This window comes from Netta rufina, assembly GCF_964035555.1.
Source record: "Netta rufina genome assembly, chromosome: 2".
Taxonomy (NCBI): domain Eukaryota; kingdom Metazoa; phylum Chordata; class Aves; order Anseriformes; family Anatidae; genus Netta; species Netta rufina.
In genome coordinates this window covers 126998337-127025181 of record NC_140124.1, presented here as the reverse complement: position 1 = coordinate 127025181, position 26845 = coordinate 126998337, and the positions used below count along the sequence as shown (strand labels likewise).

Sequence of the window (26845 nt, the reverse complement as noted above, 5' to 3'; positions counted from 1 at the left end):
CGTATATTACTTTCTAAATCATGAAGGGTTTTAAGAAATACCCACAGTAGTGGCTGCTGAGGAAATAATCTCCTTTATCATCCTGAGATTTTTAATGTGCAAGTGTCCTATCAATTTATTTAGTGCATAAAATGGAAGAAAGAAGGAAAGGATGGAGGGGGGAAGAAGGGAAAGACTGGGATAAAGAAGGAAGGTATGAAGAGCAAGACAAAGAGATAAACATTATCACAATGTTTTTTGTTTCAAAATAGACTGCTGTGCGATTACTGAAGCCTGGTTTGTAGACATTTTGTATTCTTGTCCAGAGCCTTGAGGAGGGGAAGGTAATGGAGTTTCTGGAGTTGCTGGAAAAGAATTCATAAAGAATTGTGTATTTTTATATTCTTGCCTATTCTGCATACATATATACATACTACTGCCCCAAATGGATGTTCTTCTGCATTTGGCACGCTCGGTAAATAGGACAATATCAGAATTTCTCAACTTATTAAAAATTGTTCATGTGAAACCAATGATATATCAGAATGGTGCTGAATTGTTAAAATTAGATTAAATTCAAGTCAAAGTCTCTTATATAACATTGTTTATAAGTACCTGTTTCTAATGTACAATTACTTTAATCTAGGAATGATGATGAAATAGCTCTATGAGCACTGACAGCTCACCAATATAATTAATATTTTAATCTCTAACTTTGAAATGTTATGTTAGAAGGCTAACTTGCAATTACTTACAAATCTGTTCTGCATGTACAGGAGTAGACATTGAACTTATGAGGATAGTTTGGCCAGTTATTGGATCTTGGGCTAAATGAGGATGTACTGGATGATGCAGATGACTGGCATCATTAGAAGTACCTGCAAAAATACATGAGCACATAGCAATTCAAAAGAACATGTTGTTGCCAGCAATTTATATTGCAATAATTACATTTCTGTAGAGCAAATATTTTGATTGGCAATTTGAATAATTGCTTCTGGGTATTCATTAAACAATTTAACCAGACTTGAACCACATTAAGCACTATGTTTATTTGCACAGTTTTGACTGCAGTAACAGTGGATTTATTTAAATATTTGCAAGGGTTCTGCAATCTACCTAAGGAATCTGCTCCCAGTATAACAACCAGCGCAACTAAGTAAAAGCAACAGGTGATAGTAGTAGGCACTTCTCTTTTGAGAGGTACAAAAGCACATATTAGCCAACCTGAAGCATTCTCTAGAGGGGTGTGATGCTTAATGGGCATTTGTATCAGGGAATTAAGTCATCAGGACACTATCAAGCCTAGTTCAGTTCACTAACTATTATCCACTGTTTTTGTTTCATGTGGGCACCAGTGATAGGAGTAATAGGAGCAGTCAAAAGAATATCAAGAAAGATTACAGAGCCCTGGGAGTGGCAGTAAGGGACTCAAAAGCAAGTAGTTTTTACAGTCAAAGGAAAGAGGTTTGAAAGGGCCAATCAAATCTGTTGAATCAACAAACAGTAACACGGCTGGTGTCACAGACAGGGGTTTGGCTACTCAGACCATGAGATTCACCTTGACAAACCTGGCCTCCTATGAGATTCATCTGTCAGAGGAGAGGAGAGCGTCTTTGTTAGGAGACCTGCATGGATAAGCAAGGAGCCCCCGGAAGAACTCAAATAGAAGAAGGAAGTATATGGAATGTGGAAAAAGCAATAAGCCACATGGGAGAAATACCAGAACATTGTCAGAATATGCAGGGATGCAACAAGGAAGGCTAGGATCCATGTGCAAGGGATATCAAGGACAACATGAAGGGCTTCTTCAACTACATCAGAGAGGAAGACTAGGGAAAATGTGGGTCTGCTGCTGAATGGGATGGGTGTCCTTGTGACAAAGGATACAGAGAAGGAAGAATTACTGAATGCTTTCTTTCCTTCAGACTTTATTGCTAAGGCCAGCCCTCAGGAATCCCAGGCCCTGCAGACAAAGAAAAAGTCTAGAGAAAGAATGACTTTCCATTGGTTGAAGAGGATCAGGTTAAAGGTCATTTAAACTAACCTTATAACCACAAATCCATGGGCCCAGTTGGGATGCATCCACACAAGTGCTGAGGGAGCTGCTGGATGTTATTGCTAAGCCACCCTCCATCATCTTTGAAAAGTCATGGAGAACAGGGGAGGTGCTTGAGGACTGGAAGAAAGCCCATGTCACCCCAGTCTTCAAAAAGGGCAAGAAAAGACCCACAAAACCACAGGCTAGTCAGCCTCAGCTCCATCCCTGGAAAGGTGATGGAACAGTTCATCCAGGATGTCATCTCTAAGTATGTGGAGAAAAAGAAGCTGATCAGGAGTAGTCATCATGGATTCACCAAGGGGAAATCATGCATAACTTACCTGATAGACTTCTATGATGGAATGACTGATTGGGTAGATGAGGGGAGACCAGTGGATGTTGTCTACCTTGACTTCAGCAAGGCTTTTGGTACTATCTCCCACAATATCCTCACAGGCAAGCTCAGGAAACATGGGACAGAAGAGGAGCCAGCGTGGAGGACTGAGAACATGGATGGATGGCAGAGCTCGGAGGGCTGTGATCAGTGGTGCTGAATGTAGTTGGAGACCTGTAGCTAACAGTGTCTCACAGGAGTCAGTACTTGTTCACTCTTGTTCAACTTATTTATCAATGATGTGAATGAACGGATAGAATCAGTGTATCCTCAACAAGTTTGCTAGTGCTACAAAACTGGGAGGAGTGGCTGATTCATCAGAGGGCTGTGCTGCATTCAGAGAGAGCTGGACACACTGGAGAGGTGGACTGACAAGAACCTCATGAAATTCAGCAAGGGAAAGTGCAAAGTCTGGCACCTGGGGAAGGACAACTCCATACACCAGTACAAGTTGCTGGAAAGCAGCTATGCGAAGAGCCCAGGAGTCCTGGCAGACAAGCTAACCATGAGCCAGTGGTGTGCTTTTTGGACAAGAAGGCCAGTGGTATCCTGGGGTGCATTAGGAAGAGTTGCCAGCAGGTTGAGAGAAGTAACCTTCTCATTCTACTCAGCCCTGGTGAAACCACATCTAGAGTACTGTATCCAGTTCTGAGCTCCCTAGCACAAGAGAGTTATGGAGCTCCTGGAGAGAGTCCAACAGAGAGCTACAAATATGATTAGGGGACTGGAGCATCGTTCTTATGAGGAAAGGCTGAGGAAGCTGGGCCTATTTAGCTTGGAGAATAGAAGGCAGAGAGGGGATTTTATCAATCTATATAAATATCTTAAGAGGGTGTCAAGATGATGGGCCCAGTCTCTTTGGTGGTACCCAATGATAGAATGAGAAGCAATGGGCACAAACTGAATCACAGGAAGTTCCATCTGAATATGAGGAAAAATGTCTTCACGGTGAGGATGAGTGAGCACTGGAACAGGTTGCCCAGAGAGGTTGAAGGGGATGGGTGATACCTTTTCAGGAGATATTCAAAACCCTCCTGGACATAATTCTGTGTAATGTGCTCTAGGGGACCCTGCCTGAGACTGGCATGTTGGACTAGATGATCTCCAGAAGTCCCTTCCAACCTCAAATACTCTGTGAGTCTGTAAATTCTGTGTTTAGATATCCAGCAATGACTGAGAAAAATACAGTAAAATCAAGTTGTAGGACTGAGGGAACAACATGAGCAGCCAAGACTTAAGCCAACAATTATATGACCCAAAGCTCAGTCGTTGTCACAGTACTCACAGTACTCACAGTGCTTGCTTACATCATGATTCTCTCAACATCCCTGTATGCTAAACTCAACAGAATAAAACATGGTAAATTTGAGAGGTTATTATCTTACCTCCCAGTAACATTTCTTGAAGTAAACTGTCAATTTTAACCATTCCAAATAGTTTAACCAACTGTATTTGCTCAATCATTTGCCAAGTGATGCTCTGGAGTGTAGGCAGTAGAAGCAGAAGTTCTCCAAATCTCCCTCGGGAGTCATATTGACGGTCATTGATATAATCCTCTAAACTTATTTGGACTTGGAACCGCATGTTCTTAATCTTTACTGGATTACTCAAGCCCTTTGCATCTGAAAAAACAAACGGACAACAAACAAACAACAACAACAAAAAATATGAGCACTTGCTACATGAACAAAGATTATTTTCAACATAATCTTAACAAAATTAATAATTGGCAATAATTCTCAAATATTTTCAAATATGTACCTGGGTCAAAAAACACAATTGCTTTCAAGCAAGCGTATTCATTGTCATCTATTTGAATTTCCTGGAAGGGTCGAACTAGTTCATCTAGAATCCGATTTGCCACTCGACTGATCTCTACTTCAGTACTGTTGCGATGGATTATGTAATTGTTACCTTGGAGAGAAAGAAGACCAACATGTTGATTGATATAAAGATTTAGATGTAACATAATACATGAGGAACATTTTCAAAAGTATTCTTCATTTTGCTTAATCAAATTGTTTTTTGTTTGTTTTTTTATTCAATAGCTCTCCATTATATGATACAAAACTGTTATTTTGCAAATAATTACAGCTCTCACCTAGTCAATAAGCTGTGTGGATGAATATGGCAACATGTGTAGTTACTGTTTAGTCTACAGGACTAAGATGGACATTTGAATGCATGAACGTGGAGGAAGCAGGCCTTTATATGAAAGATAAATGCAATGTAATGCAATGTAATCTAAAAATTCTTCCTCCTACATTACAATAACATATCCCAAGCTAAATGATCAGGATTTGTCCACGGACAAAGAAAACTTCTTTCACAGAAGGCACCAGGAATGCTTCTTTATCCAACAGATGATCCTGTTATTCCTACTAAAATGTAGAAGCATCAGAAAATTTTCAGTAAAGAACCAATTTTCTCTGCTCTTATCATTTTAAATTTTGATATTGGGTAAGTGACCATTTTTGGTATCTTCATTCAACTTCTGTACAGAAATGATCTAACATAAGTAATGAGAACAGTGGGAAAAACATAGAGCTTCCAGAAGCCACAAAGCAGTTTTTGAAAGAAAAACGGATGATTATATCACAAGAGATCTATGCCAAAATGACTCATAAACTATATAGGCATCTACTTCTAGGCATCGGAAATACGCCTTAGAGCTTCAAATTGTTTCTTCTTTTTGTATATATGCTGATTCTGGTGATGCTGATTATAATTTTCTGTTTATTTTCTCATTATTTGTCCTTATTACTTGCTAATCCTAACGAAAATGTAGATATCTCATTTTTATTTCATTAATTTTGTCAGTAAAACTGCAGCTAGAGAAAGAAGCTACATCAAGGAAGTCATTTGTATAGTTTCTAATTTGAAAATATCACTGGTGCCAGTAACATCTCCAGAGCAATCTCTACTAATATCTTTCTGTTGCTTTAATGTTATGGTATGTGTGAAAGTAAATTCAAGACGATTTAGAGCTATGAAAAGGCAGTCCCAAAGAGAACAAGTAGCAGAAAACTTTCTTGTACCACGACACTGATAAGTCCATATTCTTCATAATCTTGACACACATCAACATTCCAAGAAGACCTACATGCTTTCTCACAAAACAGCCAAAGTACTGCGCATATTCAGCGAGACCATTTTGGCAGGGTGCACTTGAGACTGCCAGAGTACTGTGTCAGGCAGTGCTAACATGTCATAATCCAGGTCATTATGTACACAGGCACACATCTCATCATATGACTGTGCTTCTCTGTTGTGTGAATGAACGGAAGACATATTTCCACCATGTGACAATGCCCCTTTATCCATGGTCTCTTTATATAACTCAGAAAAGGTGACCATCAATAAGTTTGTCTCATGATTTGTTACACATGCGATACTCCTTAGCATGCCATGGATGTACCTGTCTCCCACACAACAGGGGACAAAAGGATTGCTCTTTACGTGATGAACATGTGATGACTGTCAAGGCAGCAGTGAAAGACCTCTTGGGAAAAATAGTTGCAGGGAAGAAATAGTTACAGGCTAGAAAAGCTAGCCTGTAAGATCTCTGTCTAAAGAGCTCTCAGGAAAGTGCCAGATAAAGAGTTTTCATGAAAACTGAAATGACTCTCTTTAAGAGACTCCTCTCTTAAATGGTTTCTTATGTGTTTTGGTTGTTGTTTTGTTTTGTTTGTTTGTTTGTTTTGCTTATTTTTAATGGAACAAAGATGCCAGAAATATTGCTAGTATAAGGAAACAATTTGCTAGGAACTCTGAATTGTTTCTCATATCTGATCTTTATCCATGTTAATCCACACAAAAAAATGTCCTGCTTTTGCTAAAACAGGACATGTGATATTATGTCTTTAATAGCTGTTTCGCATTCACAGAATGTATAGCTTTAATTGTGCCAGAACAGTTGTTCCACTCAAGTGATTACATGGTTGCTAGTGTACTATAACATCATTGTTATTAATTGAAATAAAATCAATATTTACCTAAAAGTAAAATGTCCTTATACCCCATAGACCGTTTTGCCGCTCCAAGCAACAGGTGTTCCCCAGCATGTGCTCTTAACAGGGCAACCTTAAACAAAACAAAACAAAACAAAACAAAACAAAACAAAAACAAACAAACAAAAACAAGTAAACAAACAAAAAACAGCAGATTCATTAGAAAATAAAGCAAAACTTCTAAAGAGGGGAAAAGAAATGAGGATGCATATTACCACAGGTACATTCAGCTATAGGTACTGTTAAGATTCCAAGATACAATGTAAACTAAATGAAAAGACCTTCCATTTTGTAGCACTGAATTAATAACACACTATAATTAACTTGTAATACTTTGTCACTTCTAACCATTGGTCTAGATTTTAAACTTACAGCTCCGCAGAATACTTCTCAATAGTATTTTGTACTTGCATTTCCTAGTGTTTATTTTATTATCAAATTTTGCTCTGGAATTATAAATTGGTACTAAAGACTCCAGTGGGTTGGAATGAACTAAGGTGGTAAATTTTGCAGTATTGCTCTTTCATTTTTATCACATTGAACCAATAATTTATGTTACTTAAAAGAGCTTTTTTCCCCAACACAGCCAGATATGCTAAAATATCTGCTACAGTCAACAACAAAGAAACCTGATTCATACCAGAAAGGCAGTTCAAAATGTGATCATTACTTTACTCTGTCACATATTTACTCTCCTTTTTAATGTTTGCTCGAAGCACTGACCTCTATTTCTTCACAGAATTTGTGTCTTTGCATGCAAGTCTTTTCTTATGAACACAAGTCAATACTTTATGGGTAACGTAAAGGAACACAGCACCTAGAAATACTTAATGTGTTAAGACTTGACAGATTCTCAGTAGAGTTAACTTATCCACATTGACATGCTCCATGGTTTGACTCCAAGATCAAGAATCATTTCTCCCAAACTACTTGATTTGTTGTTTTTTGTTTTTGTTGGTGTTTTTTTTTTCTAAATACTTTATAAATTATATATATATAATAAACTTGATTTATATATATATATGTAAATTTGATAATTTACTTGATAAGTAAATGCACAATGCCTGATAGAAAGAGGTTATCACAAATGAAAATGTGGCATTTGTTTTAACTCCCAATACCTTTGTCATTGTTTTTCTAAGGTACTTAAAGTTCAGGAATATTTCCCAGACATACTCTTTGAGCAGTGCAAGTGTGTTTTCAGTCTTAAGTTATCTCTTATCTTTCCACGCAATATATTTTTTTCTTTTTAAGAAAGCCAATAACTTTTTAATGATGCCTGATCCTTTCCATATTCTTTCATGCCATCTAAACAAGTTAAAAGCAGCAATATTTATTGCTTGCTTTTGTTGCCCTTATGGAACCATTGTATTTAAAGATCTAACATTATTTTTCTCCCTCTTTTACATGAACAGATTTTTAACTTATTTCAGTACTTTGAGCATGTGCACACACATATTATGTGGGTTTACTAAAGCATCAAGAGCCTACTTTGGAGGGAATCTTCTGTTGCCTGAAACAACTCCATATACCTGGGAAAGAGTATACCAGCAAATGAGCTCAGTTTGAGTTTCAAACCGAAGGATGAGCTAACTAACCTTCTTCATGGGACTTTGTTACAAACTGAAAGACTGAAGAGGCAAAAAGAATTTCTTAATGCCACTTCCCAGAGGCATTTTCAAGCAGAATCAAATGTCAGTGGACTGGAATCAGGAGATCCTGAGCCATGAATTCACCTACTAGCCAGGCGGCCAGTGAAAGGACTGCCTACATGAAGACAGTTCTAAGTGTGCCAACATGGCTGACTCTGAAAACCACTAAACATTAGGTGTATTACAGATGTGATGATAGGTCAGACCTCTGTCACATAAAAACCCTGAAGAACCCATCAAGGTCTCATGATTTTTTCCCCACACTCTTGTTATATACAATATAATTTGAGTACATTACATCATATGAAATATTACTTGCTATAGAATGACATAAATACGTGTTTGGCAATTACTCGAGATTCTGATGACTTTTTTTTTTTTTTTTTATAAGGAAAACATGCTTCATATTAAATAGCAGGATGTCTTAAACCATATTATAAAAAAAGATGGACACAAAATAAACATTTTGCAAGATCAGAAAAAAAAAAATGTTCTTTTTTTACAAGATTTTTTTTTCATTTTTACATTCAGCTTGGTATCTCCTTGCAAAACAATGCAGAAAGCACAAAATACTGATGGATGTATTGGTTTGCTAAAGACTTGATTTCTTGATTTAAAAGGCTGAAGTCATATAAATTTCCTCTATTTTTGTGGTGGTAATGTTATAAAACTTAAAAAATAAAGGGGGGGGGGGATCTAATAACAAACTATTTGATCAGAAAAAAAAAAAAAAAAAATGACCGTTTACTCATAAAATTTAAAAATCACAGAAAAGACACAACAGTAATTAAAGTTCTCTCTTTGGTTTCCTCTTGTACCTGGTCATCCAATGGTAATTCACAGAAGCCTGGAATATATTTAGCCCATTCTACCAGGACCAAAAGTTGTTGCTTCATAGATTCACAGACATCACTAATACCAGCAATTTTCTTAGAATTTATGTCAGTGCTTGCACCAGGACTGGAGATTGAGATCTGGACATATTGAAAGAAAAAATTAATAATGTTGAACTTCGTATAATTGAATTTATATGACAGCTTAAAAGCATAGTAAAAAAAAAAAAAAAAAAAAAAAAGTTGGTTGTTGTTGTTGTTGTAGCTTTGTTTTATTGTTGCTCTTTTTTTCCTCTGAAATGGTTATCTTGTTTTAGAAAAATGAAAGAGCTCATAGAGACAATAACATTAAGGGCAAAGAAAAAGAGAGATACAGGGAGAGATAAAGGAGAGGAGAGGAGAGGGGAGAGGAGGGGAGGGGAGGGGAATACTGTATGAGACCTCTGAATCTGAGTTTCACCTTCTATTTAACTTAGGAAAGCATCCTCAGGAAATCTGGTGATTTGGTTATAGCTGCTGCCCCCACCCCAGTTCCAAGATAAGAAAAGATTGTCTTATTTTTACATAGCTACAAATTTGAGGATGCTGGATGCTATTTGCATTGACTCCTACCATATTCCCCTCATTTGCAGATCCATGTTAAATCCCCCATTGGGATCCATGGTAAAATCCCGTTTTACTTGGTGGGTCAAAGGGAGTTGCACTTCTGAACTAAAGCCCAACACTTCCTACATAATTCACTAGCCTAAAACCTTGAAAACAGCTTAGACAGTAATGGCTGTTAACCATCTGAACATTACTTCTCAGGGGAATACAGCAGCCAGGCAGGTGAAAAAATCCTCAGACATAATTCAAAGGCTATCATGTAGGAAAAACATTAGAGACATTGTCTCTTTGTAGGCAGACCATTTGTGAAATCCCTGCTGTAATCATGAATCCATTTCTGGTATCTGTTCTACAAAAACAAAGTTGAAAATACTGAATAGCATTCAGGTAAGAACTACCAGAGTCATTCAATCTAGAAAACCCACAGTACAGTAAGAGAATAAAGAAACTCAACATTTCTTTTTTTTTTTTTTTTTTTCCAGAAAAGAGGAGTCTTGATCATGATTCAAAAATACCTACACAGGAAAAAAAAAAATGTTTTGATAGCAGGATACTCTCTGATCTACAAGAAAAAGACATAGTAAAAAAGACATCCACCAACCAGTTGGTGGGAAGGACCACCAAAGAGGGGAAAGAACAGGCAGTTTAAATCATTAGACTTATCGACTCATGAACCTGATACACTGTCCATCCTTTAATCAAAGCGATACAACTTCATAAATTACACCTTCTAGGAAAAAATATGGGCCGTGTTCTGAAATTACTTTGTGAACTTCTGTTGGGGATTCATAATGAACTCCTAGGTTTGCATCTCTTTACAAGGACATGAAGCTGTGAACTTTCCTTTTTCTATTTCTTCATTGCTTTGACATGCCCCTCATTTCTGGGGTTCAACATGGGAGTCATCAACTTGATGAACATGACAATATGACACTATATCCCCACAATTCTGAGAAGCGTCAGTGACTCATATCTTTACTAATATGAGAATCTACCATGTCCCTTTCACAATTACATGATCCAGAAAGCTTCTCCTGTAACTGTGAGAAAAAACATTTTACTTGGACAATTTGCCCTCATGAAGCATATTAGGAGACAAGACAATTTATTTTCCCTATTTTAATATGAAAATTTAAAAAAAATGGAAGAATGCCATCTTCTTCCTCATTTTCAAAGCTGAAGGACTGAGCCAATTATTTGTGACACTACCTCCATTTCCAAGTCTCTTCTCAGGACTGAATTCATCTTACAGGCCCGTTTGATTGAGGAGAAAAAAAAAAAAAGGACTTGAAGGATATCACTTTTCCGTCATGTTAATGTCACCTCTTGGTCTTTGAGGTGACTTTCATGTATATCTTCATATGTGCTTGGCTTATTGGGAGAAATTCTCTCCCACTACAACAAGTAATAAGTATAATACATTCATATGTATGCACAAGATGATGTCTTAGGACAAGAAGCTAACAGCTGAAAAGAAGTTTGTGACAGAAAAGACTCAGGACATGATTCTGTTTAAGATAGCTCTTATTTCTGGACTGCAGGTGTCAGTTGGAAATGATTAAGGGAGTAACACACACACAAAGCACAATAAGCAAGTTCAAAGAATTACCAAGGAGGTAAAAATAGGTATATTTTTATACTGTATAGTATGAAAGGTAGGAAGGTACATTACATTCATCTAGTCTGCCAAGACATGCAATATGTGCCAAAGACTATCACCCAGTAATTCCTGCATCAATTCTTTACAGACAGTTTCACCCTAAGAGAGATGCTGATAAAGGATGAGATTACAAAACATTTGGGGATGTATAAATCATTCATCATGAAATCATAAAGGTGGCAGTTAAATTCTAAGTAAGTTAGTAAGAGGTGCAAGAATGCAGAATCAATGACCATGATTTATCTGAGTTGCAGAAAAGGACTGGAGACTGTTACAGTCAGTAATTGACTGAACATGGAAAAAGAAAAAAAATGGAAAAAAAAAAAAAAAGGAAAATTAAATTCAGATGAGACAAATAAAATTTAAAAGTGAGATATGAATAGACTACAGTTGGAACACTTTTGTTTGCTGCATTTATAATGTCTAAGGATATTAAAAATGGGATTTTCAAAAGAACCTAAGGAAATGAGTGTCCACACCCCTTTGAAACCTAATGGCTTTGGACAATTTTTTCCCTAATTTTTCATGAGAAAGCCAGTCTCAAGGATAGATAGATGCCACAAGCTGCCTGAGACAGCAACTGATTTAAAAGCAGTAAGAACCATAAAGCTTTATTAAGAAAGGTGCCTAGGACATATTGTCCTGGACAAAGTAGAATTTTTTATTGACTTTGCTTTAAGAAGGTATTATATTGCTGATTCTTTCATTAGGAAGTCGAAGCTGGGTGCATTTTGCAAGTAGGAGAAAAAATAATCTTCATTTAATACAATGAGAAACTGAAAGTATTTAACTATTGCATAAATGTTCTTAAAATCAGGAAATAATTTTATGGTGGATCTCAGTACCTGACGGGAGAGTGTCTCAGCTTGTGACAGTGTGCTAATAGATGGAATGTTGCAGCCATCAAAATTGTTTCTTCTTGTACTTATTCTGTCCCGTTCGTTTTGTACAGCTGTAAGAAAATAATTGTCTCATTTATTAACTTGTAGACATTACCATACAATATCATTTCAGAGGTTTACTAGATAAGCATAAGAAACAAAAGATACGACACTCAAAAAATACTTTCTGCTTTTAGTTCTGTGTAATGAGGAAAGATGACAATACCTGTTCATGGTCCTTATTCATATAATGAAGTTTGCCTGTAAAACTAAATATAACTACTTGCATCTAGATACTGAATTGCTAGCACTTTTGTGACTGTCATTATTAAAGTTAAATATATTTCTTCCTTTAGAACATATTCTGTCATTTTTTTTTTTTTTATTTTACCCACTTCAGTAAATGAGGCTTTATGACAATGGTAGAAATTGACACTTGGTACTGCTGAATAGGTCAAGAGGCACCACCTCTGACAAAATGTCTGAGTGAGAGGAAATATGAAAGTCCTACTCTTGGATTTCTGTGAAAAATCCTGAAACAGAATGAATGGCTAAATCCTCTAGTAATGTAATTTAATGGTTTAAATCTCATGCTCCTCAGTGAAAATGAATTCTTAGCCAGTTCACAGAACATTAGCTAAGTACAAAATATATATAATGTATTTTAAAAAGCAAGAAAAAACTTCCAGGAAAATAAGTTCTGTCTCATGGTGTCTTAAAAAAAGACAGTTAAAAGCACTTTGGATAAGAAATCCTTAATTAGTACACAGAAGGCTCAGGAAGCAACAAGGCTTACTTTTGAATTCAAGGAAGAAAAGAAAATAAAACTCCCAATCAGATTTTTCTAAACCCCAGACCATGCCCAAGATTAGGCCAAGAAGAAAAAAAAAAAAAAAAAAAAAAAAAAAAAAGAAAAACAATAACAACAACAAAAAAGAATGATACTGATCAAAATCTTTTCATTGCACAAGGGATCTCATCATCTTTTAAGGGCAGTAGCTTTATTTCCAAAGATATGTTTGCTGTTTTGTGGGAAACAATCTACATTACAGAATTTAGAAGTAGTACCAAAGGCTTCAATAAAAAAGAAAACAAATAAATAAAAAATCCATACACTGAATAGTTTTCAGGGTTTATCTGAACAATTCACACAGTTTATTCCTGAGGTGTAGTAACTTTTTGCCAAGGACATTCAATGATGGGCCTTTTATTAAGGTCACAATAAGAAATGTTGCACAGTGATAAACACAAAGTGCTAAATGTTTGTGCAGACGTGAAACAAACAAACGCAAATAGCATTTTTTACAAGAATGAAGAATAAACATTCACTTTGGATCTCTGCAGCTTAAGTGCTTAAAATAAGGTCAAAATAAGGTCAGCAATGATTGGTATTAGAAAAATAGTATGTTATTCTGACAATCACTAGTGAAAGTCACTAGCAGAACACTTTGATTTACATAGGTAAATGATTCTATTTGCTCTTGTGTATGTATAATTTCTGATGGACTGGATTGTTTGTCTTCCTAAAACTTTTGTTCAGACTCCATCTGCATATTAAGTGGGAATATTTGCTCAAAGACGGCTTGTATAGCCTCTGCCAGCTGAAACCCTTTTTCACTTTCACACTGAAAGAGAGAGTCGCTGAAAACAAGCTGAAAATACATCATATAGACTATATTACAGTTACAATATAAGATTTAACCTGATGGTGTACAGAGGTCTAAAATAGAATATGAGTAGTGAAATTTACAGTTTAGTCTTTTCAATTACTTTAGTAAATTGAAAAATTTCAAGCCTTGAATAAACATGGCTCAGACACAAGTTAAAAATAAAGTTAAAAATAAAGTTCTACAGGTAGTGGGATCAGAAGAGGCAGAACAATGTAAATGAGACTAAAAGTTTTGAATAGGATATATCTTTTCAGTTCCTAAACATAAGTCAGCAGCATGTCTTGTGGTGGTGTCAGCAAACCATGCACTGGGCTCACCAGTGTGTGGGAGACACTGGAAAACTGGGAGGTGTCCAGTGGAGGGCTATGGTGATGTAACCCACAGGCTGTCCAAGGTGAAGCAGGGAAATGTGTCTTTGTTTATATGGCAGAGGACCAAGGTGGAAGTGGAGGTGAGGTTCTAATTTTTGTAGGGAAATTCTTCTCAGATGCACAGTGAAAAGACAAAAGGTGATGGACACTACACTACTTGCAATATAATACATTCCAGTTAGATATGAGGAAGAAAATGATAATGAGGGTGGTCAAGCACTGGGAGAAGTTGCTGAGAGAGCCTAAGAAATCTCCACTATCGGGGACTGTCTAAACCTGGCCAGACAGGGTCCTTAGCAACCTGACGGAAGCTAGAAGTTAGCCCCGCTTTAAATGGGGGCCTGGACTTACAGATGTCCCTTCTGAGGTAAACTGTTCTTTAATTCCAGTTTTTGAATGTCTGTAAAGTTCTGCTTTTTGCAGAAGTTTTACAGCTGCTATGGACTTGAAAGTCTCCCCTTTTCTTCGTTTTAGATTGATGATATATACCCAACATTACTAATTTTATTAATTAAAATTTCAGAAGATTAAACTGTGCTCCACAGAAATTAGCAAACCCATTTCATATATTCACAGCACTATTCTATTTAGAATATTCCCATGTGTTTGCAAGGAAAAAATTCTTTTTATCTCATACCACAACCTGATCACTAGCAAAGAAATACTACGGTAAAAATGCACACACACACACACAAAAAAAAAAAAAAAAAAAGCCTCATATTAGGAAAGCTGTGTCTAGACTAAAGCTAATGTAGACTAGTTACAGTACAGGAGAGCCATGTGTTCACATTGCAGACTGGCCTTCAAGTGGACATACCATGTTACAAATAAAACAGGTTGCAAAGAGTATCACAGCAAACATAAATTTTGTGATGAAAGAACCATTTTAACTGCTTATTTGAACCAGATTAGGATGTCTTTTGCCTCTACATTATAACTGGCAGTGAAGCAACAGGCCCAACAACCTGGTACAAGAATTCTCTGATATTCTTACTGCTTTTCTTTTGCTATTGCTTTGTAGTGATCTAATCCTTCCACTTCCACAAGAAGATCACTGGGATACCCATGTTTCTTCATGTCTGCCATGGAGATGCCTAAATAAAAATCTTCCCATACACACGAATGAGAACCCCAGTGAGGTTAGAAGTCTTTCTGATTATGGACACTCTACTGACAGTTACCTCTATTAATCTCATCAGTACTTTTTCTCTCAATTTAACAAAGCTTCCTCTTGTTTAAATGTTTCAAACATCTAAAATTAAGGGAAAAACAAGTAAATTGGCACTGTAACTTCAGTAATGTAGAAACAAAATCCTAGATGTGGATTTTATTATTCAAATTTGGTTAAAAAAAATAAAAATTTGAACTAAAATCTCATGCTTTGAATTTTTCCAGGCATACAGCTCAATGTTTAGAAATTAATACATTTTAGTGCCAAGATTCATGCATTAAACAGTTTCAGATTTACTTTAAACCTATAATGTTTTCTAATGCCCAAAGTGTTAAAACTTCTTACCTACCTGAAAATTAGATGATGCATATGTCACCTCAGTATAAAAGCAATTCTCCATCATTCAGGCACTAGAACAGACTTTTCTATTGAATTATTCTGCTGTTATGTTTTTTAATTTTGATCAAATTTTAGAACACATTCAGATTATTTCTCTTAGTATATCAAATAGTAAATGACTATATTACCTTCTTTTTTCATTCCTGCTCGAAAACATTTTTTTAAACGACAATATCTGCATTGATTCCTCTTGTCCTTGTCAACAACGCATTGTCGATTGAATCTATCAGAGATGAAAAAAAAGAAAAAAAAAAAAAAAAGATAAATATACAGAGCATTAACAAAGCACCACCTTGATTATGAAAACTAAATAATCTGTCCTGACAGAATAATGTCTATAATCACTTTTTATATGCATTTTTTTTTCCATTAGCCAGTCTTGAGAGGCATTTCATACCTCCTTATTTTGTAGGCATGTGTGTGTGTATAAAGTGTGTATTGGAATGGACAAGTGTAGAAAAATTTGGAGTTATGTGCATTATTTACACCTCAGTCTACTTGTAAACTAAGCCAGCAACTGCCTATACAGAAAGGTGGTGGGTAGGGGAGGAAGGGTAGAAAACCTACTAATAGGAAAAAGATGGGACAATTGATGTAAATGTCAACTGTTACAAGCACGGAGGAGCCCATACCTGCAACACTGGTACCTTTGTCTGGCAGAGTTTACTTTTTCCAGGAAATACCAATGAACAAGTTGTGTCATTACAGATGACAACTTAAACAGGAAATGTGAGAGAAAAAAAAATGAATACCACAATAAAATAAAGACATGAGGAAATGCACAGAGCACTACAAGAAGAGATTGGACTGTGCACTTAGTCACATGGTCTGAACTTTTGGGTAGACCTGTGCGGTGTCAAGAGTTGGACTTGATGATCCTTAAGGGTCCCTTCCAACTCAGGATATTCTATGATTCTATGATTCTATGATTCTACAAGTAAGCTTACCTAGCTTTCTCATTCACCCTTACAGATAGATGTACTTACAGAGAATGGATATGAGATATCCTCTCCTCTCCATTTGTTTTTGCCTTTTTGTTGTGCATGTATTAGATAAATCACAGACAAATATATAAATAGATGTATGTTTTCCAGAGCTCTGCTTGGAGTCAGTTATTGTCACACCATGTCACACCACTTTGGAAGCATGTCTATGGCATATCAATGTAATCTACTTATAAGGCAGATACTTCCTTATAAGAAAGCTCAGTGTTCAAGGAAGAGCTGAGCAAACATTTCCAGCAACAAGGCTATAAATAAGTTTTCTGCTACTGATGTATCTAAACTCACAAAGTACTCCTGTGCATGACTTAAAACTGGTATATTACAGACTTGTGCATGCACAGAGCAATTCCTCAAATATGGTACACATACCTGCAATATGACAATTTGGGCAGCTAAGCATCCAAATATTAGGAGATTGCCATTCATACTGACAGGGGGGAGGGGAGTGGAGAGGGGAATTGTCACTAAAAGGAGCAGTGTGTCACCAAAGTGGAAAGATGTGTAGATGTGCTTGAACTGTCTTCAGAAGACTCATAAATTCTATTCAGAAACTGCCTTCTAAGGAACAATTTTGAAAGAAAAAAACAAAACCAAAAAAAAACAGTTAAGAATCACACTTTCCACATTACCAGTGAAGAGACAAGAAAATATATTGTTTTCTTCTTTCTTTTTTTTTTTTTTTTTTTTTTTTCAGGAGATCCCTTTCTGGACATGGTTCAGGGCAACCTCCTCTAGGTGTCCCTGGGGGGTTGGACCAGATGGCCTCCAGAGGTCATCCAGAGGTCAACCTTCCAACCTTAACTATTCTGTGATTCTGTGATGCCTTTTATAACCATAAAAAAGTAAGCTCTTTAGTCTTTAGTAATACAATGACAATTTTTTTCTAGTAGAGACAAAAAGAATATAATTCATAGCAAAAATAAATAAATAAATAAATAAAATTTTACATGTTACAATCACAAATAATAATAATAAAAAAAAAAAAAAAGCATGTACGGTGTTACAGAAATTTCACCTCAGAGAAGCCATTTATAGATAGTCCAATTCAGTAGTCTTGAGTGGAAGGTGTTTTTTTTTTTTCCAAATTTTGAGAACATACCATCACTTACATACTCCATTAAAATGTTGTTTAGAATTCCTTCAGATAAAGCTGAAATACCCCTTACAAGTTCTGAAAATTCTGAAAAAGTCTGAAAGTAATTTTTGGTACATTCATTAATTTGGTGCATCTAGAGGAACTTCTTTAATACCTGCATGTATAAACATGATTTTTCCGTATACTTCGTCTGAAGAATCCCTTGCATCCATCACAACTGGAAGCACCATAATGTTTTCCGGTTGCTCGGTCTCCACATATCGCACAGAGACTGCTGACTCCACTGTCAACAGTATTCATGTTGACTGCTTCACCTGAACTATCTGAGGAGAGGCAAGAACAACATATGTAGTTACAGACAAGACTTTCAACAACGACTCCATGACCAATTTATACTTAAATTGAGGGGTTTTCAGGTCTTTTCTCTTTTGATTGACACTTGCTATTTATTTACCACAGTACGTGTGATTATATCTGGTTGTCATTCTGATGAACACTTCCAAATTGATAGAGTCAGATTAGCAGAATTTATGAAGCTCACAACAGAAATAATTTTATTCCAAACTCTATCCAATTGAAAGGGGTTAAAAATTAAAGTATAACTTTGTAAGTATAATTACATATATGTTCTAACTAACATGATGAGTAACTTTGACATTGACTAGTGTTGCCTACTTAGCTGGCAAAGATATATACTGTCTTTGTAGTCACAAATTATTGCCAGCTCCTATCATATAAAGAAACAATTGCATGCATGACATATAAAAAAAAAATAAAATATTTGCATAATAAATGATAAAATGAATGTTAAGATGACTTGGTTTAACTTCCTTGAAGAAATTTCCCAAAGGAAGACTTGTGTAGACTTTACAGTTCCATGAGAGATTATCTACATATGATTAACATTTAGTCACTGAATGTGGTAAACAATACTGAAGAAATTTACCTTAAAACAGAATAGTCATATTTATTCTCTTTTGAGTCACAAGGTTTAACAGATGTTTTCTGAGTATGTTTCTAGTCTTATGAAAGGAAAACTCTTTGCAGTATGTCTTAAGCATTTGTAGTTATTCAGTCAGAGAGGAAAGAGTTTCACATTACTTAGATATTCAAGCCTGCATTAAAAACTCAAGTACCTCAGTTCATGAAAAATGGTCAGATTGAAAAGTAAAACTATTGATATTGATAAATATAATTTGTCATGTCATAGTGGATCCATCTGAAATGTATTATGCAAACATATAATATAATTTTGCTTGTGTTCCAAGGATCTTAAAATTTAAATCGATTTTTTTAGACAAAGAGAGAAGAAGCACCAACTTTTCCTGTTTTACAGAGATGTGTTTGATGAAAATTATAAAATGCTCATATAAAAATAAGAAAGTTAACAATTCAGTTATATGAAGAACTTATTATTTTAAAATTGGGTTTGTTTGACTGGAAAACTATTTTTAAAATGGTTTACAGAATAATTTAGCTGGAGAAATATAAAAGTTTTCTTTGTAAGCTATTATATATATAGTATATATAGTACATATAGTATATGTATATGTTTATAAAGAATAAAATTGTATCTCTTTGTATGTGCATGTATGTGTTTGTATATAGACACATATAGACACATAAAGAGAGAGACGGAGATACTTGTTTTCCTTGTTATTATTCTGAAACAAAATATCTGTGAAATCGACCTGATTTTGTAAAATTCTCAGATTTCAACAGAACTGCATAATCTGTCTGAATGTGGACAGTTAACATTCTCTGAATAGTTCTAATTAATGAAGTTTCAAAAATACACATATGAAAGTTCAGAAGAGACATTCTGTTCCAGACTAGCACTGTAACTCGAAGTCAAACTTTTTGATAAATTCTATCATAAAGCACATAAGCTTAGCTCAAAGCAAATGCTAAACAGAAAAGGACTACATTCAATAACTAATAATTGTCAAACTAATCATTTACAGTGAATAATTTAACTGTATCACCAACACATAATGCAACACAGCATAACCTCCCTAATCTGCTTTCCCATTCTATGTAACATTAACAGATCTGAAGGGTGCAATTCAGCAAAACACAAATGACCAATGAAATCACCCATATTGAAAGAAAAATCAGATAAATCATCTAAAAGTTACATAATCATTGTTGATAGCTTCAAAATCATTTTGGCAGTGAAGGTTTTTCTTCCTAAATCAATAACCAAATCTACTTTTCTGTTTACTAAGAAATTCAAATAAAACTTCAAGCTCAACAACAAAAACTAACTTGGGCTCCCTATGGCAGGAATTTATATATATAGGAAATGCAGGTGCTGAATATTTCCTGTAAATCACTAAATATTTGTTTTGCCTTTTAACATATATTATATTTCATATATATTACATACACTATAATATATACACTATAACTATGAATTATGCTTTATTATAAAGCTAAAACAATTTTTTAAATACATTAGAAGATTTCGAAAGTCATTTTAGTTTAGTTTAGTTTAATTCACCTGACACTTCACTTTAATAGTCTGAGATTTCCTATTTTTCTCGTCAGTGTTAAAAGAAGGCAGAATTAAATGGTGTGCTTCCTATTTCAAGCATAACTGACTGGTTCAATTTCTAAAAAAAAAAAAATTACATTAAAAAATTCCACCTAGAGTAAGTAGAGTGGTTAATGCTATATTAGCCAAATACCAATAGGTTTTCTCAGCTAAACTGTACCCTGTAGAAAGCCAACATGATTTAAAATAATCACTCTCATTCACAGATACATGTATCTAGAATGGTTAATTAATATTTAAATAAGTAAAATATTAGTCCAATAATTAGAAATTAGGCATCAAGAAGCAGTAGACTTTTTATTTATTTTTTTTTTCACAAGCCTCTGGACAATTTTGTACTGTCCTCATGAGTGTTATATACAAAATAGACTTCATGTCCAAATCGTCAATACTAGTTATTCATTTGTCTTACAGCAAATAAAACAACTGCTGAATACACCGTTTTCTTCCTTTGACTAACTGACTGATGACAGTTAGTTCAGTTAGTTTATTACATATAACCTCTCGTTTATTTCCCTTAATGTTAAAGAATTATAATATTATTAACTTAGAGTTAGCGATGAAGTGTAAAAGAACAGATTTGTAGTTTGAAAACAATCCCCAAAAGCTCCATAAATAAAACATTTAGCTACCACCCTATAACATTACTAAACTTCACTTTTTCTGCTAACTGTCTTGATTTTGTGTCATGGAACAGAACTCACCATTGCCATTATACAGAATCTGCATAGTTTCAAACTCCAGAGCAGTATACGTTGGATCTAAAACTTCACTGTAGTTTGCCATTTCCATGTCTAATATTGCTTCTGAGAGCCTCATCATTCAGTGCAAAAACAGTGAAAAAGCTACTCAAATGTACAACCTTTCCATTCTGTTTCACAGTGATTGATAATCCAAAGTTAACTATAACCGTGTCTCTTGCGTGCTGCAATGGGAGGAGCTGGAAAACTGCTTCTGCATGCTATATTCTGTCTGCATTTTTTTTTCTTTTATGATACAGTGCAACCCTTCTGATAATCTTGGAATGCTTTATGGAATAACCTTATCGGGAGTTGCACTGGCTCCAATTCTTCCGTGAACCCAAGTACATCCAGGAAGCTTCCTATCTCTTACGACCTTCTACACATTTTGTTGTCAATTTGCAGTGTAAAAGGTCCCAAACAAACCACACTTGCTTGTAAATGGATTGCATGCCATTTTGCTCTCTCTGTTCTCAACAGTAAATAAATGTGATATGATTATGGACTATGCTCAAGCCCCATATATTTATTGTTATTTAAAGAAAAAAATATACCTATTTCTACAGTTGTTATTTTTTATATATTAACAATATTTATTTATTTATTATTAACAGTGACAACAAGCAACTGTGTAGGCACACTTAACCAAGACCTCAAGCAACACAAATGCTACAGCAAAAAAGGAAACCTTAGAGATTCCCTCCATCACATCCTGTGTCGTAATGGCAGCAGTGGATCTTGCACAGTCTTAGGTTATGATGAAAGCATGTTGTTTTCAAGTAACATTCAGAGACACAAGAAAAAATATAATTCACCTTCTCTAAAAAGAAGACAGAGATTTTAGGTAGGTCCACTGCTCATTGACTGGTGTACATGGCATATACAAATCCAGTTAACCTCCACCTTTGCCCACTGCCCCCCCCCCCAAAAAAAAAAAAAAAAAAAAAGTTAATTGAGTATCAGTGGGAAAGCTGAATTTCATTTGCTAATTAGCAAAATGTCAAATGTTTTTGCTTCCCAAGTAATTCTGTACAGAGAACTACCCTTTACACTTCAGAACAGTTACATTAAAGATTATGTACATAGGAAAACTTTCCAGGTTGCTTAACTAACAAGGGCAACTATACATACAGCACTGAAATGCTTATTTGAATGGAAAGAGTGCCTGCAGTTGTTGTTCACTATAGGTAGCCACAAAATGTCATCATAAAATAATTCCTTGACTAAATAAATAAAAAGACAGCAATCAACATCAGGCAAACTATCAATGAAAAATGGACATTCTCAGAAGACAACCTAGAAAAAAAAAAGTTTCAAAATTCATCCTTCTAAATTCCCAGTCCTCATTATTACATGAGGCACAAATTGTCCTGTTTCCTTGTGGACACGGATCCCAGCAGACACCACGGGCATAATTATGACAATAGGATTCCTAAAGAAGTGGCTATCCCAAAGCCATCCCCAAATTGAAGAACATTTCTGATCGTGTTCCTGATTGCACAAATTCTCTGCAAATTTTGGAGGGTGTCCATGGGGGCTATCCTTTTCAACCTACTGCTGTACTTCCCATACACTGCAGAAAATAAACAATAGTTGGCAAAGTTATAAGATATTTAGCATTATGTTAAACAATTTCATGTCTACAAACATGAAATTCTATTCAGAAAGTGCCATTTCAGAAATTTCTAGTGTATAGTTTCACTATCTTTGATTCTAACTACTATTTTTTGCCTATTTTTAAAGCATATTGGTATCTTTGCAAATTTAGATTGACAAAAAGCTATTTTTTTATTGACATCCCTTATTTGTTTAGGAACTCACGGTAGTTTCATCATGAAATAGAATCCTATTACACTCCAATGGTTCAGCTTGAAGTTTCTTCAATAGAATTTTTTTCAATGCACTACTTGCTACAAAACTAGTTACTAGTTATATGAATAAAATGATTCATTGCATTAAATAATATACTATATATACCTAAAATAATATACTAACATACATAAAATAATATACTAATTTTTCATGTTAACTAGAATTATCTTTTGTTCCTTCCTTATATTTTCCTTAATTCCTTGATAAAATTTTCAATTAATAATTTCTGGCTTTTTCATAGCAAGACTGTGTGTTGCTCAAACACAAACATAAACTATTTTATATCATTTTATAAAAAATATATTTTATACAATTTTATATATTTTAATATATCATAAAGTAGCTGTGTTTTATTTCAAAACTCCAGATCCAAAACCACTTTGGCATACAAATAACTTTGAAATAAGAAAATGAATGTAAAATGGAAGATATCACATATGACATGATCAAATCCTAGTATTCTTTCCACTGTTAATAGAACTTCTTCAATGCTGCTAAAACAGGCCCCTCAGTGACTACTAAAGAGAGGGAATTAATTAGTGCCTCTGTCATATAAAAACTAATTTTGATTGATTTTTTGATATGGAAAAAAATATATAATGATAGGAAAGCTGTTCTTTATGCCATTTTAATGTTCTTTATACTTCTTCATGTTTTGCTAAGGAAATTACTTGCAGTCAAATCTTAAATTGATAAAAAATCTGCATTCATATGGGGATTTTTGGCATCATGAACCATTAATGTATAGTAAATGACTAGTCTAAAATATTAATATGTTTTCTTTATCTCTGAAGTGGATCACAATGCTGTCCCAAAACTAGAGCAGTTGAGGAGGGAAGTCAATGATCAGCTTTTGGTCCTGTCAGTCCAAACTTTATAAAGTTCATTAGCATTCGAATCAATGTACAGCAGTATTCTTTTCATATTAGACACTTCCATTGTTTTTCAAACTCTTTGTGACCTTGCAGCTTGTAGTATATGTTCTTTCAAATTCTAAGTCATCTACTGCTGACAGCCAAGAAATATTAGCCTTAGATAAGCAGATATTTTAAAGTTGTATAATTGGACTGCAAAACAGACCTTTCAGGTAAGTGATATTGCAAACTTGAGTAAGAAGTTATATTTCAAAATTAATTTTACACTAATTCTGAAGAAGTAGAAAACTGCATAATATTTTCTTCATATGTTTTTATTTTTATTTTTATTTTTTATTATTTACATCTGACCTCACTGTGACATACAGAAAGCATTCCTATCTTATCTTTAGGACTGTTAACCCTGTTAATTGTTCAGCTCTCCATACTAAATGTAATCATTCTTTCTGATTGTGGTATAAAATAGAGCACAAGCTAATAAAATCAAGGTTGTTTCCATAAAAGTCTTCATGAAAATAAAAACAAATCTCAGGTTACTATCACTATTGATTTTTTTTTTTTTTATAAGTAGCAATACATCCTTTTATTATTCTAGCTTAGTAAGAAATGTAGGTGCCTATAATAAGGTCTTTATTTAAATGTATGTATTCCTATTTCCCATGTGTTCTGAAAAAGGAACACATCTTCACAGTATCTCTTTGTTTTGCATGTACAGTGAGTTGTAATGGACATCCTACTTATGTCAATAAGTTGGCATACTTATTCAGTATGTTAATAACGCATGTTTTGAAATGTCTTTTCTCCCATTTGCTGGCAGTCAGGGAGCCTGTATAACAAAGCCTAATGAAATCATATGAACTTATGCCATAATAGCAGCTTGCAACAGTCAACGTAGCCAAAGATCTCCAAGTCAGAGTTTATTTGCTAAAAGCTTGATATGCGGGAAGCTGATCATAAATTTCCTCACACCAGTGGAGAATTTCACCTTTGGTTCATAAACATGAACCTAGCAGAGACTGAGTGTCCCTCTTCTGTAATGCATCCTCAACACCAGGTATCTTCACAGGGAGGCTGCATCAGCTCTGCCGCCGCCCACCCCAAAGTATTTCATAAATTATCCATGAGCAATGGCTGGGAAATGTTTGCTTATATTCCATTACACATAAAATGATTTAAGTGATTGATATGAAGATATCTGTAATGCTGCAGTATCACTGTGCGTGATAGAGATCAGGTTGTTTTTACTTTTTGAAAACAAAAATGTCAAAGGTGAATCACATCCAAAAAAAAGACTGATAAATCCAAATGTGTTATTACCCAGTTTCTTGGACTTCTTGGAGCATAAATTATCTCTTGTGCTTAAAACCTAAATATCATGATAGAAACATGGCTACAGTTTCTACACAGCTACAGCCATGTCCTCTACAGTTCTAAAACAGTACAAGTCTCTAATGTAGTGGTGTCTTCCCTCCCCTTCCTCCCAGTAAACAACAACATAGTTCCAAACCACAAACAGGACAATGTTGTTATCTCAAAGAGATAGTTAAGGTTAAAGGAATTTTCAGAACAATTTGTGAATCATGAGAGTAAATGCACAGCACAACTGCTTCCAATAATCTGATTAAAGGCACCATCGTACTTCTGAAACAGAGCATCAACTATCTGCTTTACCGAGTAAATTTCTAGCACTTACAGGCTTCTGTGTCTTTTTTCATTTTACATCTCCATTTTCACTGTGTCCTGAAAGAACAGGTGTTAAACAAAATACAAGAAAAGTGAAATGAGAACCAGAATAGGTTTTCATGACACACGTATTAAACAAGGTAGTAAGATTAGCTGCAACAAATCATGCCAGGTGAAACATAAGTATAAATCTTTCTAGGAAATCTAGGCTAAGCCTGTTTCTATTACACACATTTTTAGACACTTAGACCACCCCAGGCATTCTATAAAAACGAGATACTTGCACATACTGAATCTGCCTCTTTTTTCACTTGAATTGGTTATTCATTACATTGAACTCCATCATACAGCTAAAATACACAGACTTCTTTAATAAGTTATGAAGAGGGTTGTGGGGTTTTGTTTTGTTTGTGTGGTTTTTGTTTGTTTTGTTTATCTGTTTTCGTTTTGGAGTAACAGGAAACACAATTACTGTGAGGTGTGAACTGTCTTTATGTTTTTAGCTTCATAAAGCATCTAATGCAACAATCGCCTACTTCAACAGCCATAAATATGAATACACAGAGAAAATAAAGAACATGCCTGGCTTCTGACTTGTCAAATGGTATGGACCCACACTATTTAGTATGTTTTGCAAGCTGGAAATATTGCCCAGACTGTTATGAGGATGTCTATGACTAGTCTACATCAGAGTTTCAAAGGTCAGTTGCTGATTTAATATTCCAAATTCTATGAAGTGCAATTTACAATTTTAATCTTGCATCCACTGGGGGCTTGTCTGCACTTAAGGGGAAATATCAAAGGAATATGAAAGCTGTAAAATATTTTAAGCCTGATAAATTGTTACTGGAGCATTTGAAGATAATTTACACTAGGTGAGCATATAGTCTACCTTCAGATCCTCTCACCATATTCCAATATCATCCTCTGCAGCTTATTCTAAAAGATAAATGATTTATTCATTCTGGGCCCTGCAGCACAAGAAGGACATGGAAGTATTGGAATGAGTCCAGAGGAGGGCCACAAAGATGATCAAGGGGCTGGAGCACCTCTCCTATGAAGAGAGGCTAAGAGAGTTGGGGTTGTTCAGCCTAGAGAGGAGAAGGCTCTAGGGAGACCTTAAAACAACCTTCCAGTACCTATAGGGGGTCTACAGAAAATCTGGGGACAGACTCTTTTGTCAGGGAGTGTTGTGATAGGACAAGGAGTAATGGCTTTAAACTAAAAGAGGGGAGATTTATATGAGAAGTTAGGAAGAAATTCCTTACTCTGAGGGTGCTGCGGCATTGGAATAGGTTGCCCAGAGAATCTGTGGATGCCCAATCCCTGGAAATCTTCAAGGCCAAGTTGG

The 26845-nt window shown here is 35.1% G+C and overlaps 1 protein-coding gene across 1 annotated transcript; it reads right to left on the bottom strand.

Annotated features, from left to right (window-relative positions):
* Positions 1 to 225: 225 nt before the first annotated feature.
* On the bottom strand, positions 226 to 21146 carry HNF4G (hepatocyte nuclear factor 4 gamma; the record flags this gene model as incomplete). The annotated part of the gene is made up of 10 exons (XM_084307011.1): positions 226 to 344; positions 735 to 857; positions 3800 to 4036; positions 4176 to 4328; positions 6410 to 6497; positions 8895 to 9050; positions 12021 to 12127; positions 15796 to 15890; positions 17922 to 18090; positions 21029 to 21146. 10 exons carry the CDS (start codon positions 21144 to 21146, stop codon positions 226 to 228), a joined length of 1365 nt encoding a protein of 454 aa, XP_084163137.1.
* Positions 21147 to 26845: the final 5699 nt, after the last annotated feature.